General features: G+C 35.4%; 2 protein-coding genes across 4 annotated transcripts; both read left to right on the top strand.

Moving 5' to 3' along the window:
- Positions 1 to 6,952: 6,952 nt before the first annotated feature.
- DAN1 (Alba DNA/RNA-binding protein) lies at positions 6,953 to 9,070 on the top strand. The gene is made up of 5 exons (XM_021427109.2): positions 6,953 to 7,211; positions 7,808 to 7,856; positions 8,146 to 8,208; positions 8,298 to 8,362; positions 8,478 to 9,070. Exons 1-5 carry the CDS (start codon positions 7,104 to 7,106, stop codon positions 8,568 to 8,570), a joined length of 378 nt encoding a protein of 125 aa, XP_021282784.1. The 5' UTR covers positions 6,953 to 7,103; the 3' UTR covers positions 8,571 to 9,070.
- Positions 9,071 to 11,172: 2,102 nt separating this feature from the next.
- FLK (RNA-binding KH domain-containing protein) lies at positions 11,173 to 17,029 on the top strand. Of its 3 annotated transcripts, none has more exons than XM_021426952.2 (7): positions 11,173 to 11,339; positions 11,873 to 12,332; positions 14,100 to 14,352; positions 14,736 to 14,881; positions 14,971 to 15,249; positions 15,749 to 15,943; positions 16,632 to 17,029. In XM_021426952.2, exons 2-7 carry the CDS (start codon positions 11,880 to 11,882, stop codon positions 16,806 to 16,808), a joined length of 1,503 nt encoding a protein of 500 aa, XP_021282627.1. In that variant the 5' UTR covers positions 11,173 to 11,339; positions 11,873 to 11,879; the 3' UTR covers positions 16,809 to 17,029. The 3 variants fall into 3 exon arrangements, with proteins under 3 accessions (XP_021282627.1, XP_021282625.1, XP_021282626.1); XM_021426950.2 differs by having other exon boundaries at positions 14,733 to 14,881; XM_021426951.2 differs by having other exon boundaries at positions 11,870 to 12,332; positions 14,733 to 14,881.
- The last annotated feature ends 1,417 nt before the right edge of the window (positions 17,030 to 18,446 follow it).

Genomic DNA, 18,446 nt, shown 5'->3' with positions numbered 1-18,446 from the left:
TATATATTTATGTATATATATTTGGAAGATTCTTGATCATAGTTGGGAGGAAAATTAAAAAGATTGAATATTTTTGAGCTGAGTTCTCACTTGAAACTTGATTTTTTTTTCCTTTTGGAATGTAGAAAGAATGGAACTTTTGTCAATTCCTTTGAATATTCTCAACTTTCAAGGTTTCCATCAAAAGTCAAAAAGATTCAAGCGGTTTCTTTTGGACAATTTTCAGCTGCCTCCCACCACCGTCTTTTGAATTTGGGTTCTTGCTCATAATGGGATACAACCCTAAATTTACTGCTAAACTTCCATAATTAACACAACCCATTTGTTAATTGTCTTTCACAAATGCATTGCAATTGTACCAAAGTCAAGATTTTATCCTTAGATGAAAATTCAAAAAAACTCTATCAAAAGGGTACTAATTGTTTTATTTAATGATTTTTAACTTTAATCAAACAGATTGATCAACCATATTAAATGATAATTCATAAATACATGACTTCCAAATGCGTGTTCGATACGGCATGTAGACCAAATACTCATCTGCCATTAATAGTTTTCATTCCTCAATGCCCAAAGCTCATGTAAAGTGACTTAAGGGCATACAAATTTTGAAAAATTGGAGGCAGCTTTCAAAGGAGTATGTGATCCCATATCCCCATCATTTTCACAACATGGATTTGAGAAGGAAGGGCAGGGGGGACCAAAGTCTAGGTATATAAAACATTGGGTTTCAACTTTCAAATGTAAAAAAAGGGGCCAATGGGTTAAATTGAGTTGACGGGGAGTTAATAAATCTAGACAATGGGAGGAGTAATTGGCGGCAAAAATTTATGAAAGTGAAGAAAATATGGTGCTTTTTGGGGGCAGACATGGAGGGAGGGAGGCGGGACCCATTTGCCTATATCTTTTTGGCCTTTGCTTATGCCCTTGGGTGAAGGAAGTGAAAGTGGCGTCCATGTAGATGTGTGGGCATTTCTGTGGACCAGATTCAAACCATAATTTTAGGGTATTTATATTTTATCTGATTTGGAAAATTTTTTGTTTGTTTGTATGATATGATAAGGATCTAATTAATTGCCAAAGGCATTGTTTTCTTGCTTATTAAAAGCGGCAAACTAATGGAGTTGGGTTAATTATAAGGTGGGGTTCCATAAATTTAATTAGGTGATACTGAATTTTCTTTGGTTAGGTTTGTTAAACTTTCTATTGGTTTATTGATTAAGAATAATACAAGAAAAAGAAAAAAGAAATAATGAGCATAAAAAGTTTATAAATTGATGGATTTGTTTATTAGATTATTAATAGAAAATAATTGAATTAAAGTTTCATTATTCCAAATAATATTTGCAATAGTCAAAAGTGCTAATGTATAATTTCTCATGTAACTAATAATGTTCTTGATTTCAGTAGAAAGTGGGTTTTCTTTTAAAATAGCATTTATTTAAAACTATGAATGCTTGTTGAATTAGGATTTTGGTCTCCTCTATTGCACTGAGAAATTCGTATTTTGTACACAACAATAAAAATAATAATGCTTTGATAAAAAAAAATGGACCACTGTATTTCAATTTTATTGAATTTTGTCACTATTCTTTCAATTTTATTTCAATAATTTTAGGATAAAAAAAATAATATTAAAATATATCACGAAGTATTAATATAAATGTTAAATTTTGTAATTATACTTTTAATTTTTGTTGATTTTGAGATAAAAAGTAATAAAATTAAAATATACCGTGAAATATTATGTTAACGTAATTGGTAGACTTTGCAATCGTACTTTTAATTTTATTGATTTTTGGATAAAAAGTAATGAAATCAGAATATTTTACAAAATATTATGTTAATATAAACAACAAATTTCATCAAAGTGATTAGTTTATATCCAAAAATTAACAAAAATGGAAACTACACCGACAAAATTCAACAAAATTATAAAATACAATGACAAAATTCAAGATCGACTCATATTACAAAGACAGATTTGATATTAATCATAAAAAATACAATATTAATATTCTCTTTGTTAGAGGACTCCATGTCAGGGCCATTTTGAAGCTTTTGAGTCATTAATATACTAATAGCTTATGAAGAAATAAAATTGCGTACGGAAGCATAGCGTGCTTAGATGCTTTATATGTATCTTTGAGGCTACCAAATGAGACTTTGTTTCTTTATTTCCTTCCATGGAAAAGCAAAAAAGCTTGGCGGAAATATGCCGCCATTGACTTCTTTTGCAGTTTTATTTGCCGAAGGTTCTGTGGATTTAGTCCAATTAACTATTTAATTCTTAAAAGGTAAGCTTCCTGGAAGCTAAGGTCGGTCCCAAAAGCTTTTTTACTTTGCTAATGAAATGAACTTTGAAACTCTAATACATGTCCACTACGAATAGTCCATATTCTTACTTACACTTAACTCCAATGTCCTCATTTAAAGTCAAGATTTAACTGACCTTAATGTCACTTTTTATCATAAAAAATAAAATTATGTTAGTGTTTAACCATTGAGGTTTCAACTTGATTTGATACGGCTAACCCTAAATTTAAATGCATACAATTTCATTCGCACATAGTCGAATTATGCAATTAAAATTTATATGTTTAAGTTTGACACCTATATCGGGTTTCTAATGTCATGAAAATCTTTGACTTATCAGTTTAAAGATTTGAAATGACATACAAGTATTGAGATCTAATAAACTCACATTTAAAAAAAAAATGTTTAAGTTTGACAAAAATCACAATCTCTAAAGTGTTTGTTAGACTCAAAATATTTAATTTTGTAATTGATGTGTTTTTACAATAATCGGTTAAATTTGCGAGTATTTGGTCGAGCTCTCAAACAATGCATTTGAAAAATATATACATTAATTAGTGTTCATTGTTTCACTAATCACTACTTGAAGGATTAATTTATAGCGATAATCATGGTACTTTAACATGTCTCATCATCATGTTACAAAAACTAAACTTAAAACCAAAGCACAATTATACCAAAGGGGGACACAAATTAAAGCACTTATAGCTCTTTGTAACACATAATTAATCCTTAACAGCATAAGAATCTAATGCCCAAGTGAATATTTTAATCCCAGCTGTCTTATCTTGACCAAAATTTATAAAGCTCCAAGTAGGTGGGAGAACAAGATAAAAGTTTAATAGGAAATGCAAAAAAAAAAAAAAAAGAGAGAAAGAAAAGCAAAGAAAAGGGTTTGATTAGCTTTCAAATAGAAAAGATAGTTAAAGGATTAGCTGTAAATTAAACATAATTTAGAGGAATGAGGGCAGTCATTAGCAGTGACATTGCTTAAAGTACAATTTTTTTTTTGTTAATGACATTCTTGTTTATTTTTGGTGAAACAACATTAAGTTTGAAAAAAGGTTAATGCCGGCCCATATTTGCGTTGTCTAATCTTAATCACCGACTTAAGATTAGGCTAAATAGTTCATTAATAGGGAATCTAGATGCTTGAATTAATTAATTAAGATAGGTAAACTTAATATCAGTCTTAATCAACTAGATCACATCAAGGTTTAATGGAAATTTAATAAATTGAGCTCTCATAGGATGGTATGTGATTTCTTAGCTAATTTTGATTTGATCAAATAGAAGGGACAACAATTGCACTTGGGTAGGAAGCTTCATCAAACTTTGTCCTAATCATTGGGGATATACATGTTGTATCCATTTCACCAAGAATCGATACAATTAGAAAAGAGATTCTCTCACTCTAACAAAATATTTTTAACATAAAATTCAAAACAGACAAATTATGCATGCAATTTTTTTATTAATCAGGATATCATTTTTGAAAACCAAACTCAACTAATATTGAGACGGATGGTTTATCAGGTAAATAAATCAATTTATGAAATGATTTGGACTGATTATATGATTAACAACAAAAGCAAGGTTGCTAACTATAGTAATTTTAGAAATCCTCATGAATTCACCATGGAAATGAAATTTGAGGAAAAGGACATTGATCCCAATTGGCAGTAATTTTACAATGAGCTGCCATGAAAAAACATTTTACCTATTAGTATAACAAACATTTTGTCAAAACAATATTGCAATTAAGAAAGAGAAAGGAAAGTTGAAATCTGCCTCCTAATGGCAATGATAACATGTTGGAATTATGTATATAGAGAGAAAATTAAGATGCAAACACAGAAATTATATATATATTTGCTTACAAGTCAAATCTTAACCAATCAATCTAATTCTTATTTGCAAGTTGATTTTTTATACATAAAATATGGTGGGTACGTAGCAATAATATTCTTTATCCTTCAAGTAAGAACATAATATACTGTACCTCAAAAAAGAATCATGCATTCAAGATTTAATGCTAATGTGATATCAAGACAACTGAACTTGTTTATCATTTGAGTTTAACTTGCATAATGCCAACGGAAAATCACTGATCAATTTGAATACAAATTATTCATGATCGAAACTCAACAGATTAATCATGTTTTATCGTATAATTATAGCCGATGACATATTTGATGTGATCCAATGGGAACATAAGCAAAGAAGAGCCAATTTTACTCCTACAACAGCAGGTGAATCTTGGAGCGGAAGCACAGCATTGACAGACTCTCAAGCTTTGTAGGCAAGGATATGGCAATGTGATGTCGAACTCGTTGTAATTATAGTATATAAGTAGCCCAAACCCCAGAAAATAATTATGGAAATTCAGAAGATTGTAAGATGGGAATCATTTTTACTTGAAAGCTACTTTAGAGTTTGCAAAGTAAATCCATCTTTCTATATATTCCAATACCCTTAGACCAAGCCCTGAGATTCCAATGTATTCAGCCTTTGGAATCAGATGTTCGTTTACCACTGTTGGATAAGGTTTCACGTCATAGTGAAAATGTTGGAATGATGGAAATCAGAGTATTTTGCCTGAAGTTATCATTGCAAACGTTGGGAAGGTTCAGTTGAGTACTCAAGTTCCAAACATTAATTATGACCTGTTGGTTTGAACACATGATATCTACAGTGGTCAATCACCATATTATACCTCAGTTAGTTGATCCAAAAACCAGGTGAATATCATGAAAGATAGACTAAGATTAATACTCTTTAGTCTTGCAATGATTAATAACTAATCTCTTATCCCTTTCTAGCAGTTACAAACTTGGGATTCTATTTTGAAGGATTTGGGATTTGAATTCTAAGATAGGTAAACTGTTTTGAATTGTATAATTTAGAAAGTTTAAGATTAACTCTAGTAATACGTTTTTTCTTAAATCTAACGTACATTTTAATTAAGGTTTTATTCTTATTTTTACATTTTTGTATATATACACACATATGTATATTCAAAATTTTAACGATTTGTTGTAATATTAAAATACGAAGAGAAAAATACCATTGTTTCATTTATAAATCCCCAAATTATGAACTTAAATTGAAAAGTTCAAGTGCTTTCCATTGAAATGTCAATTTGCAAACCTTAAAAGGGGAGTGAAACAAGGGTGAGGGTTTCACCACCTTTTGAGTATCCAACCAAATGGATATAAGACAGAATGACCTCCAAATGCCTTGGGTGGGGATCAAAAGAGCAGAAGAATTGAACTTTGTAGTAAACCTACATACATCAATGAGGGGGGGGGGGGGGGGGGACTGAGTTAATGCCTTAATGCCGACAAATACTTTAGTATTCTGAGCCCCAAATCTTTAAAAAAAAAAAAAAACCCTTGTGTTAAGACATCGCTTGTTGTCCCCAACATGTTTTTCATGTTCCTAGAAGAACCTTTTTCCTCCTCCTTTGCCATGGTTGGCTCATGGGAAAATGTACTATTCAACAAGATACGGTTGTCCCCATTCTTCTTTCTTTTTCTCTTTTGGCTTCATGCCAGCAAACCATAGATTATATTCTTAAGCAAATGACACTTTCATATCACCGACATTATTTTGCATGCATTTTGTGATCTTCTCTGATTCACTCAAAAGAGAAAGCCAATTTCAAGTTGAACTTGCTCACTTCCCTTCAGATTTTGTCAGTGGACCTCAAATTGATTTTGCAATAAACAACACAAGCCTATGATTGAGACTCTGCACATATATATAATTTTTTATTTATGATTTGCAGAGATTTCACATTTTTATTTTGATATGGAATATACAGTATTCGAGTCGAATTTTAATAGATACATTTTAAAGGAAAAGAGAGATAAAAAGAAACGAAAGAGAGAAAGGAATAAAGAGAAAAAAGAGAAAAGAAAAAGGAAGACACATTAAGGCACAAACACCACGAAAACAACATTATGGTCGGGCGGGGGGCGGGGCGGGGGCGGGAGCTGGGCGGGGAGGGCCGGGCGGGCGGCGGGGGGGGGGGGGGGGGGGGGGCGGGGCGGGGGGGGGGGGGCGGGAGGGGCGGGCGGGGGGGGGCGCCGGGGGGGGGGGGCGCGGGGGGGCCGGGGCGCGGGGCCGGGGGGCGAGTCGACGGGGGGGGCGGGGGGGGGCCGGGGAGGGGCGCGGCGGGGGCGGGGGGCGGGGACGGGCCGGGCGGGGCGGCGGGGGGGCCGGGCGGGCCCTCCGGGGGAGCGGGGCGCGGGGCGCGCGGCGGGTTGTCACAGACGAGCTGCGACTGTTTTGTCATTACTTTTCGATACAGTTTTAATCCTTCTCATATATATATATGAATGTGATGGAGTCGCGTCACATGACCCGTCTTTAAAAGCCCCATTTGTTGCAACACGGGGGTGGCCCATTAAATGAATCCCAGATGTGTATCGGGCTTGAAGCCCATCTATTGCGAACTGGTAGATTTAGAGATAAACGGTTTTCCATTGAACAAAGAAAAGAACCCGTCTTTTTCTCTTACTTCGTCTACAACCAATAACGTCTCACCACGCGTCCACTTCTCATTGGGTCGTTTGCTCCCATATATGACCTGCTACCAATTCCATAACGGTATTTCCTTTTCCAACTTTCCCGCTAGACAAAAACATAAAGGAAACGGGAGAAAATGAGAGAAAGTGAAAGGAAAAATTGCAAAGACTGCAAAAAGAGAAAAGAAAAGCAAAGAGTTTGAGAAGCATTATACAAATAAAAGGAAGAAAGAAACAAGAGAAAGACAGTCAGAAATGGCTGTGGAGACAGTGGCTGCGGCAGAAGGAGAGGCACAGAAGAAGAACAGGATTCAAGTGTCGAACACCAAAAAGCCTTTGTTTTTCTACGTTAATCTTGCCAAAGTATGGGTTTTTCGATCTGGGTTTTTGTTTTTATTTGATTTGTTTCATGCAAAATGATGTTTTGTAGGTGATCTTAGAATTTTTTTTATCCGGTCTTTTTTAATGTGTCATTTGATCTACTTAGCTGATCATGTTCACACTGAACTGCTGTTACTATTTTTTTTTTTTAACTTAATTCTGAAATTCTCAATAAATTGGGGGCTACTAATGATAATTTTATCTTATTGAATTTTTTTTAATTTATTTTTAATAGCATTAAGTTTTTATCCTGTTAAGTGTTTGCAATACATCTGTGGTTATAGATCTAATGTAACTGCAAAGAATGTGATTTAACTTGATGCACATTTAAAGCTTCTTTTCCATTTTTTTTTTCAAGCAATTAAATGTGGAGTTTTTATGTCATTAGCACTTTCTCATTGCTGTGGGACTAAATCATGTTTGTAAGGTGATTCCGGGACAAATCTTGTTCTTTCTAGATCACATAATATTTCCTCAAAAGTCACAAATGAATTCTCTTAATCTGCAAATTTTCGGGTCTATATATGAGGACATTCATACCATGCTACATGTTTTTGTTTTGTTTTCTTTTGATACAGAGATACATTCAGCAGCATAATGAGGTTGAGCTTTCTGCCTTGGGCATGGGTACATTTCTTTGAAGCCATCTTTCAAATTTTTGTTGCTGTAAACTGTGAACCCTATTATCTTACTCTTTCAATTACCTTTCTGATAGCAAATAACTGCCTTTTGAAAAGCGACCTACAATGATGAGGATAAGGAGCATTTTCTTTTTTTTTTTTTTAAGTTTTGGTACTTTTGACCTGTTTGGATGGCTTCACTGGCCATCTGGTAGTTCATCTATTCATGTTTATTGGCTTTGAAACTATTCATTCTCATGATGCTTCCTGAAATTTTTCTCAAACTTTTACTGCAGCAATCACTACTGTTGTCACAATTGCTGAGATTTTGAAGAATAATGGACTGGCTATTGAGAAGAGTAAGAATCTCCATCACTTAAACCTAAAATCTTTTTCATCCTTGATGAACATGGTTGATTTAATACTGATTGTATATGGAACAAAGCAGAAGTTATGACATCTACCGTTGGCATGAAGGATGAGAATAAAGGGCATGTTGTGCAAAAGGCCAAGGTGGGTTTAGATTCTTATCATATATATATTTGCTGCTGGATGTGGTAACTGAATATACATTCCTTCTGATCTCTATTTTTGTCTTGTTTCTATTTTTCCGTGCCTACTTTTTTAGATTGAAATTGTCTTGGGGAAGTCTGAAAAGTTCGACTTGCTGATGAATGCTGCCGATGTGCCACCAGAGTCTGCTTCCAAAGATGAGGAATGACAATAGAGAGAAGCAAAATTGATTTTTATTGTTGTAGTTCTACATTCACATTCTTTCTTAGTAGTACTTACTGGCAGGAGTATAGGTAGGTATTCATTGAACTTGAATCCCTTGTGGAGTAGTTAATACGTAATAGACTAGAGAGACAGCTTTATAGAATGATTTCTACTCTATAAGGGAGTGTCTGTTTTTGAACTTGTATTTTTCTTTTTCAATGCACATAAAGATTGAATATTCAATTAGGAAGAAACCATAGTAATCACTTTTTCTGCAATTTGTATGCTTGACTCGCTGAAGCCTAGTTCTTACTATTGACTGTTTGATAAAAATAAAGTGATATTAACTGTAATGTATACATTCTTGATTCTGTCCTACATCAGTAATGAGGATTTAATGTGGAGTATCCCTTTAGTTTCAAGCTTTGAAAGCTTTCATTATATTTGAGTCTCAATACTGTATTCTGTCACTGTCACATTTGGAAAGTGGAATTCCAAAGCCCAAGAGGCTCTTCCTCAACATGATTCTAACAAAGTAAACTGATGTTCTTGTTTTCTGTTGTTGCCATGAATGGTTTTAACTGGATTATTGCTAACTAGTTGTTTAAAATGGATTAAAGCTTACATATATCTAAAGATATGCTTTAGATACAGTATAATATATGGAGCATAAATACAAAGAACTCAAGTCTTGATCGATATTTGATTTATAGAAGTCCTTTGTCTTCCCTTATTTTGTTTGAGTTCTAGTGTAAGCAAGAATATTATATTAACATTATCCGGAAGTAGAATGCCCTGTTTGATTTGTTCTTTCCAGTGATCTTCAACTTGTCACTTAAAACTGCGAAGTAAAGTTTCTTTGAATCTATGTACACTACTATATGCTTGAATCATAATGTTAGACTTTTCAACTTATCTTTAATACTATCGTGTCCAAGAATGATGACTATTCAGATGCCAAGTGAAACAGCTGTGTGATATTTACAATTATGCATATATAGTATTGTCTTACCTTATTGCTCAAGAAATTCAATTAAAACCAGTCAAGCAATTTCATGATACCTGGAAAATGCTAGGAACCAAAAACTTGATATGGCTTGTGAAACCAAGCCTGGATTTTATCCACAAAATTTCTTTTATGGTTGTAACAACGAATTTGGTAAGGTGAATCCGGTATTCAGGATTACATGGTATGAAAATAATGGATAAATTAGAAATGACGTGGAAGGGCGCTGTAAGTTTCTGCAGCAAATTCATCTGTCATTTTATTTCCTAATGCATAAAATTAGCAAATATGGTGGTGTTAGGTTTAAGCGAGCGTTTCCTAGTTGATAAATTTTTATCAGTCTCTCCTCATTACAATTCCAAAAGGCACTTTACCTTGCTGAGGCTTCAAAAGGGTACTGATTGGATTTAGTCTTCAGAGATGCCTGGTCGCCATTAGCTACCTACTTGAGGTTCTGATAAGAATCTTCCTTTCTGTCAATCTATCCAGAGTACTCTAATCAATGGATATTGAGGAGTTCATTAGGTATGCCTGCATCATAATTTCAAGTTACCTTAAGCTATTTTTAATCATGCTATATCTTGTAGTCTTTACCATCAAACAAACAAGAGTCATGTTTTTTTTTTTAACAGAACAAACAAAAATCATGTTTTTTCTTGTTTCTCCCCTTTCTTCCCTTCTTAGATAATGTCCTTTACTTATTTCAGTCTTATTGAATTAGTAGTATATCATGTTTCCTCTCAATTTCTAGATCAAAATTTATTAGGACAAAAAGATTTGCACTGCTTGCATTGAATGCTATTGAGATTGTTCTATCTTTCTCTTTGAGACAGTCTTTAATGGAATATATTTCATTGAATGGCGTCTACAGTTAGTCATGGTAATCAGTTCTCTTTCCCTGTATTGAGTTTTTGTTTATAGCAGAAAAGTTTTGACTGTGTGATTATTCTAGATATTGTCAAGCCCCTTGATTTCTACCATATTATTTGCACCTATACTGTAGTAATGATTCAGAGCATGTAACAGGATGAGGAATCTGTGATGCAGCCTTGTATGTCTAATAAAGAGCACATCTTTGGGGGCCAGAAAAGCAGTATTCATGATTTACTACACACTGAACTTAGCAGTTCTGATTAGATTCTTCTGTCTTAAATGATCTCTTGGGTAATATGTATTCCAAATCTGTTCCAAACTAGTATCCTAATGAGTTATGGACAAAAAATCTTGTGCAAACACATTAACTGTACCCTGCAGGGATCCCTAAATCTGTTCTGCTCCTACCATTGTAAAGGTTGATTGTCTGATGTACTCTGCATGTGTCATTTAACTTCATGGCAATGGATCCAATGCACATTCTATCTCCATACTGGAACTGGAAGATCCCATTGTCTTTGTTCATTTTGGTTATGCAAATTCAACTAAAGCCCAAAGAAAAGAAAACAGAGTTCCACAGAATTTATGGCCGAAGAAGAGAAGGCCTAGGCCATGGATAAGAGAAGCCCAAATATAGGTGGTTTTTTTTGTCATTTTGATTTTACCGAGGGTCATAACGCAAATTCAACTCTATTTAAGGGCTCCAAACATAAATAAACCCCTCAAATCCCCCTACATCGAGATAATTTCACAAGTTTTCTGGCCTCGCTTCTCTCTTCCAAAAACGCCTCAGAACCTACCCAGATTTTGTTTCTTCTCCCTCGTTCTCTCTTGTTTTCACGAGTCGAATACAATCCATCTTCCTCGTCGTATATTATTCTCTTTGCATCTCAGGTTAGTCTCCAAATTGAATCCATTTCTTTGCTTTAGGGTTTTTATGTTGTAGTTCATATTCTTTACACGCTTTTATTTTTTCCTTCCGATTTGGGTTTTTTCAAGGCTTACTCATTAATGGGTTCTCTCTGTTTTGTTTTTATATGCAATTCGTTTTTGGATTTGAATTACTCTCTGGGTAAAGTTAGGGTTTTTTTGTGAGCTTACTCAATACTTTTGTTAAAGTTTTCCCATTACTGGGTTCTTTTTATTTGTAGTTATATGCATTTTTTTGGGGTTGAATTACTAGTCGTTGCTGGGTTAAGTTAGGATTTTTTCTATTTGTTTTTGTTTTTCTGGTAGAATCAATATTGTTGGGTTATCAATTGTTTGCTTAAGTTTTGGGGTATGAGAGTTTGGCACAAATATTTGCTATTATCAATGTGCTATTATCGACTTTTATATGAAAGAAACAGTCTGATTGCCACTAATATTTGCACTGTACTATTTTTCATTTGTTCATGTTTTTTTCTAATTTTCCTTTTCTTCAGTAGAGCGCTTATGGCTGAAGTTGATCAAAGCTTTGTTGAGCATGAAGAGGAACAGGTTCCAGAACCTGAAAACTCGGAGGAGAATCCAAACTTGGAGCAGAATTTGAGCTTGGAGCAGAACTTGAACTTGGAGCCAAACTTGAACTTTGAGCCGAACTTGAACTTGGAGCCGAACTTGAACTTGAACTTGGAGGAAAATGCGGAAGAGAACTTGGAGGAGCAGAATTTGCAACAGGAATCACCACATCAACCAAAACAAGAACATGAAGATGAGGCAGTGGTTGGAGGTGTTGAAAAGAAGTGGCCTGGATGGCCTGGAGAGAGTGTGTTTCGGATGTTGGTTCCTGCACAAAAGGTTGGTAGCATAATAGGACGTAAAGGGGAGTTCATAAAAAAAATAGTTGAGGAGACAAGAGCTCGGATCAAGATACTTGATGGTCCTCCAGGGACAACAGAGAGAGCTGTAAGTTTCTCCCTTCTCATCCCAGCTAATTTTATATTTAGTTTTGATTCTGGGAATAGACTGTTACGGTAGAACCTGTTCTACTTGTTGCTCACTGTCTGTACTACAGTATGCATTATCTTCTATTTTGTTGAATGATTCTGCAGCAGAAAGCCGCTATCTTTAACTGCTAACTTAAGCAGACACTCATTGCCGGAGATTTATTTACCTGCTTTTCTGTTCTGCATATCTTATGATTCTTGTTGGACTTGCTGTTCTCTTTTTATTTGTTCTTATTTGTTTGACTTTCCATGTGCATTTATTAGCTAATTTGTTTCTATAGTGAAGCCATGTAGTTGTACGATTATGTGGAAATAATTTTCACTATTGTAAATGCTAGAGCTTGCTCTTCGATTTTAGCTGGATCTCTCCTAGTTTTATGACTGCTTACATACATGATATATTGGTTCATTTAATTTACCATAAGACATGAAAATAATAAAAAGAATGAAATATCAAATATACATCTCCAAGGCAAAGTTAAGCTTTAAAATATTCCTTTCTAATCTAAATAAAGAAGGTATATAAGAAAACATTGAAGAAATAGGAGGAAGAATTGAAGTGCTAAATTAATGGATATAAGATTCAAAGTGCTTCACATTGCAGTAATTTGAATAAATATAATTCTTTGTTACATAATAATTGTTCATCACCTCTTAAAGTTTCGACACATTGGCAGTCAATTACATGCCCAAGGCATGATATTATTTTAAAGATTAATTGAGGAAGACTATAACGAAGGCCATAAGAAGCAATACATAAAATATAAATACAGTTCCCATTATTGCAATAACAAAAATGAGTCTGTGCAGGTTCCGTTCGCAAATTTTAAGGCAAGGAGTCAATCATCAATAAGACTCCAATTTTGAGGAACAAAAGTCCCAGATTGCAGGGATCAGCATTGAGCATTTCAAAGTGCTGAAAGTTTGATCTGAATTAACAGACACATCTTGTACGAACAACCGTACCAAGAAGCTCTGCTTCCTCTCTGGTAACTTCAAAACCTGGATGATTGGTGTCTTGCCGCAGTTAACGAATCTTAGGGGAACCTGTGGAAACAGCTCTAAGATCCCTGGAAATCAAGCTAAAATTAAACTCTTATATGTGAACATCATACATATGCCTACAATAATTATGGTCTAAGTTTACCAAAATTCAAATAAAAATTGTCTCAATAACACGGATATTATATGCATGTATGAAATATTTCCTAATAAAATTCAAAGTCACATGGCTTTGGGCTTACAATTCTGATCTTGACAACATTGTCCTATGATCCAAATAACTTGTAAAACATAACAGGTGACAACAACTTGGTTAATAAGTCTGTGCTCTTATCGCAGATTTAGTGTTTGCACAGATACTTGTACATTATATTGGGAAACAATAACTCTAATAAGATAAAGTTATAGTCCTGCTGAAATAAAATAGTTCTAGCATAAATCTATATTATTGTTGAACAAAATCAAGTGATTTCCTTTAAGAAAAGTATTTTAATATTATGTTATAGATATATTGAATCTGATCCAATATGGCCTTATTTTCACCTATTCGATACAGTATGCTTCATATTTATTCCCCCTTTTCCATCCTTATTTTTGGTGGGTTGTAATAAAATGTGGGTTTGTATTAGTTTCTTATTTCTCTTCCCAACTTATTGAGCATATGGACTATAAATTGTAACACTCTAGGCTTTGTGCTGATGATGCTGCTTTGTCTTGTGAATAGGTAATGGTATCTGCGAAGGAGGAGCCTGATTCTTCTCTTCCACCTGCTATGGATGGGCTTTTGAGGGTACATAAACGGATTGTTGATGGTTTGGATGGTGATTCATCTCATGCACCTACAGCTGTAGGAACCAAGGTTTCAACAAGGCTGCTAGTCCCAGCCTCACAAGCTGGAAGTTTGATTGGAAAACAAGGCACAACTGTCAAATCCATTCAAGAATCTTCTGGTTGTGTTGTTAGAGTTCTTGGAGCAGGTTTCTTATCAGGATTTGTTTCTCACAGTTTTTGCTTATTTTTTATCTGCACAAACTATTTTTAAGTGTTTAACTTAGTAGGGTTTAGTATTGTACCCTGTGTGTAAATCTGTGTGCACTTGTTTCATGAACTTGTGGGTGAATTATATTGAATATGACTCTTGATTTTTACCCAAATTCAAGAATATGGTTATTTTAGTTCCGATGCTGATAATTTGAAGCTGTTTAGGTTTGGCATACTTTGATAATTTTTAACTACCATTTTGTCTAAAGGATTTCATTTGTAAATTTTTGTGCTTTTAATACTTCTGATTGGCTGCTTTATGATGATATGTTGACATTTCTTTTCTCTTTCTCCTTGTTAAATAAAATGTCTGCAGAAGACCTTCCAGTCTTTGCTCTTCAAGATGATAGGGTTGTTGAAGTTGTAGGAGAAGCAGCTGGCGTGCACAAAGCAGTGGAGCTAATTGCATCTCATCTTAGGAAGTTTCTAGTGGACCGCAGTATAATTCCATTATTTGAAATGCATGTGAGGCTTCTATTTTTTGTTGATAAAGGGATTAAGTGCGCCTCTGTTAGTGTGTAGAGTGATGAAATTTTGCTACATGTTTCTACCAGATGCAAATGTCTAATCCTCAGATGGATCACATGCCACCTCATCAATCCTGGGGTCCACCCCAAGGTGTTCCTCCAAATGCTAGTGGAGGTGCTGGTTTTGGACACACTCCTCAGTACATGCCACCTCCCCGGCAACTTGACAATTACTACCCTCCTGCTGACATGCCACCTCCTATTGAGAAACAGCCGCATCAGGGTATCTCTGCCTATGGAAGAGAAGCCCCAATGGGTGCCCATGCATCATCAAATCCCCAGAGTGCGCCATCAATGATCACACAGGTAATCCCGTAGTTGTACTTACCTGGTGGTCCCTCCATTTTTTCCCCTTTTTTTCCGTGTCACCTGAGAAGAAGATACTTTGGAGTTTGATTCTAAGCTACTGTTGTGTTTCCTTGTTCTTGGTTTGGGTTGTTTAATTCTTTTGGGGAGAGCTTACCAATTGTAATAATGGAGTTCTGTGTAGAGTAAGTTGTCCCGCCTTGGCCTGAAAGGTGGTGGGAGGGGATATTTTTGCAAAGCTCTGATGCTCTTGCATCCTACAGATGCATGTAGGCATCCTTGTGCATTGATCCACCTATTTGTTTTATTTTTGCCTTGTGTTGGTCAAATTTTGGTTTTGAGTTCAGAGACTGTTAGACTGAGTGTAATTTAAATTTTAGGCTCCTGACAGCAAGGTCTTTCTAGTCCTGTAAAGTTGAAATTAATGAGTGGTCTTGGCCTGCTCGAACAAACCAGATACTAGTATGCTAATAAACTTTTCTTTGTTTCTTCTTTGCAGGTCACGCAGCAAATGCAAATTCCGCTATCCTATGCTGATGCTGTTATTGGGACAGCTGGTGCAAGTATTAGCTATATTCGACGTGCTAGTGGGGCAACTGTCACCATTCAGGAAACTAGGGGTGTTCCTGGTGAAATGACAGTTGAAATAAGTGGAACTGCTTCACAAGTTCAGACTGCTCAGCAACTGATACAGGCAATATTCTTTGCCCTGGCTTTTGAACCTTTTTGATATTTCTATTTATATTTGCTAGATACTGGAAACGGTTTCCATGTGTTTTTTCATGGCTTATGCTTTGGTTTCCTTGAAATGCGAATTTCACCTGCCAGGAGGCTTGGTCAGTGTCTCTGTAGTTTTAATTTACACAGCTGCTAATAGTTTCCATACGTCCTAATTATCATGTCTTTTCTTGTCCCAGCTAGAAAGCAAGCATTACTCACACAGATGTTAAACTATACTAATTCTGATGGTTTTGCTCAGTTGCAGTAGGATAAAGGAAATCTTGTATCATTCTGATGCATGATTATAGAGGGATGCATAAGATGAAGAGTTTTCGGTCAGATGATTTTGAAAGTAATGGTTGGGAGTAAAAATGAGAGTGCCCTTGTAATGATGATTTTAAAGTTCATCTCAACATAATTCTGTAGTAGAGCTAGTGTTTTGGCTAAATCCCCTTGAAATTTTGTTTGGTTTCCATGAGCTTCTATCTCTCCCTGCATGGGATGGTCTTGTATAGAATGTTGTCAGAATATGCTCCCTTTGGCTACTATTGATAGGGACTTTATTGAGTAGAAAACTATAGCCATTGCCTACTGTTATCAATCGTTTCTTCTACTCTGTTCTTATTTTGATAAATATTGATATTCCTTATATTGTTTTGCAGAATTTTATGGCCGAAGCTGCAGCACCAGCTCAGGCGCAAACAGGTGGGGCTACTGATCAAGCTTATAATCCTTATGCGGCTCATAGTTCTGTGTATGCATCACCACCATCCAATCCAGGACATGCAGGCCATAGTGGAGGCTATGGCTCTGTTTATGGTTCAAATTATGGGTACTAAGTAGGATTGTTTGATTTTGATGTCATCTTTGGGATCAAAAAACTATAGAAAATTTAGATGGTGAAACTGAATTGGTTTAAGTTGTGGACTGCTGTAGTGTTGTACTCTGCTTAATTTCATGAGGTTAGAACAAGCTAAACATTTTATTTTTTTGTCGTGTGCATTAGGCTAACCGTAGGGTTGAGCCAGTACAATAGTTTTGAAATTTTTTTTAACCTTTATCTCCCTCTTTCCGTTCCTTGTCTGTGACGTTCAACTTCAGATCCTTTTTTTTTTTGGGAAAGCATAGTCACTCTGTAACTGCAGTTCTTATAGATACTTAGAAGTTGTTGAGGCCCTGGGTTGCTTAGGAAATGGTGTTAGCCTCTTGCAGTTTCAGGGTAGCTTTTCCTTAAACTGTTTATCCACTTTCTCCTTAATCTCTTTTACCCCAGATTTCCCTGTATAAATGCCTATAGTCCGCCATTGCATTGAAGCTTGAGGCTCCAACTTTGGTCCCATGAAGAAAAGGAGCACTGGTGAAAGGAGGGAATCTCTCTTATCAAGCGTATATCCATCAAACAAATGAAACAGTTTTTCTTCCTTGATATTTTTACCCTCAGCTCGTATATTGCCATAATTCACCAGATTGAATCCTACCCTGAATAATTGAGTTATAAGAGCAGTAAACGCATCACCAATTTTTTACAGACAATCACATGTTCTTAACAAAGAATGCATGCGATTCTTTTATTTATATGGTGACCTAACGGATCTACAGGTCTAACAAGTTTAGGAAATTACAAAATGAACAGAGAAATTATGACAAAAGTAGAACACTCACAACATTAAAACGAAGTTGCTGTAAGTGTGAGGGACATGGAGGTTGATTAACATTGACAAGTTCTGCAGAAGGAAAACCTATAACTACCTTAAGAATTTCATGACATTGACTAATTGGTTGTTGGCTAAGGAATCTGGATCCGAACAGCCGTCTTTCTCAAGCTGTGCTTGATTGCTATGACAGGAATGGCGGTCCATTCTTACTTTTAATTTGATTCTCTATTATCATTTTGGGGACTTGGCTTCCAAACCATCCTTTTATCTATAAATTTAGCAGCATTTATCATTATAAATTTGACAACTTGAATTGAAATACTGGAATCAGACGCATGGGACAGGCACAGCGCAAGCCAGCTGGGCTCTGGTTTCAGCTTGCAACAGGTGATCACATCTGTGTTACAAGAAACAGTTCTATCTTGTTTCCTGACATCCACCATGGTATGTTTCCTTGTTTGTAAAACAATTCTGATTTGGTTCTGCCAGTTGGTAAACATCTACGATTCTTGTGGATTGTGTTAAATCAATATTTCTTAAGGTGGAACTGGCTGCGGAGAGAAGTTCCTGAAGCAATTCAGCCATAAAAATTCCAAGAAACTTGAAACAGGGATAAGTTCAATAAAAGATCTGACCTATTAAAATTTGTAAGAAAACTAAACTTGAATAATAAGTTAAGTATTCACGCTGTTAAAAAGTTATTTGTTTTGATGAAGGGATATATGTGGGCGGTAATATGGTAATTCATCTCCAGGAACCGTCCAATGGCTCTTCTCCACCCTGCCAACAGTGTGGCTACAACCGAAAATGTAATGGTGGAGT

Source organism: Theobroma umbraticum, unplaced genomic scaffold (genome assembly GCF_002168275.2).
Source record: "Theobroma umbraticum cultivar Fairchild unplaced genomic scaffold, ASM216827v3 scaffold_147.0, whole genome shotgun sequence".
In the NCBI taxonomy this organism is placed as follows: domain Eukaryota; kingdom Viridiplantae; phylum Streptophyta; class Magnoliopsida; order Malvales; family Malvaceae; genus Theobroma; species Theobroma umbraticum.
Note: the sequence above shows the minus strand (reverse complement) of the source record. Positions and strands in the feature narration are given on the sequence as shown.

Excerpts from the sequence above, each read along its gene's own strand:
- DAN1 (XM_021427109.2), top strand. The coding sequence starts at position 7,104 with ATGGCTGTGGAGACAGTGGCTGCGGCAGAAGGAGAGGCACAGAAGAAG. Across the intron at positions 7,212-7,807 it reads TCTACGTTAATCTTGCCAAA|AGATACATTCAGCAGCATAA; the intron begins GTATGGGTTTTT and ends CTTTTGATACAG. Across the intron at positions 8,363-8,477 it reads ATGTTGTGCAAAAGGCCAAG|ATTGAAATTGTCTTGGGGAA; the intron begins GTGGGTTTAGAT and ends CTACTTTTTTAG.
- FLK (XM_021426950.2), top strand. The coding sequence starts at position 11,880 with ATGGCTGAAGTTGATCAAAGCTTTGTTGAGCATGAAGAGGAACAGGTT. Across the intron at positions 14,353-14,732 it reads TGTTAGAGTTCTTGGAGCAG|AAGACCTTCCAGTCTTTGCT; the intron begins GTTTCTTATCAG and ends AAATGTCTGCAG. Across the intron at positions 14,882-14,970 it reads TTCCATTATTTGAAATGCAT|ATGCAAATGTCTAATCCTCA; the intron begins GTGAGGCTTCTA and ends TGTTTCTACCAG.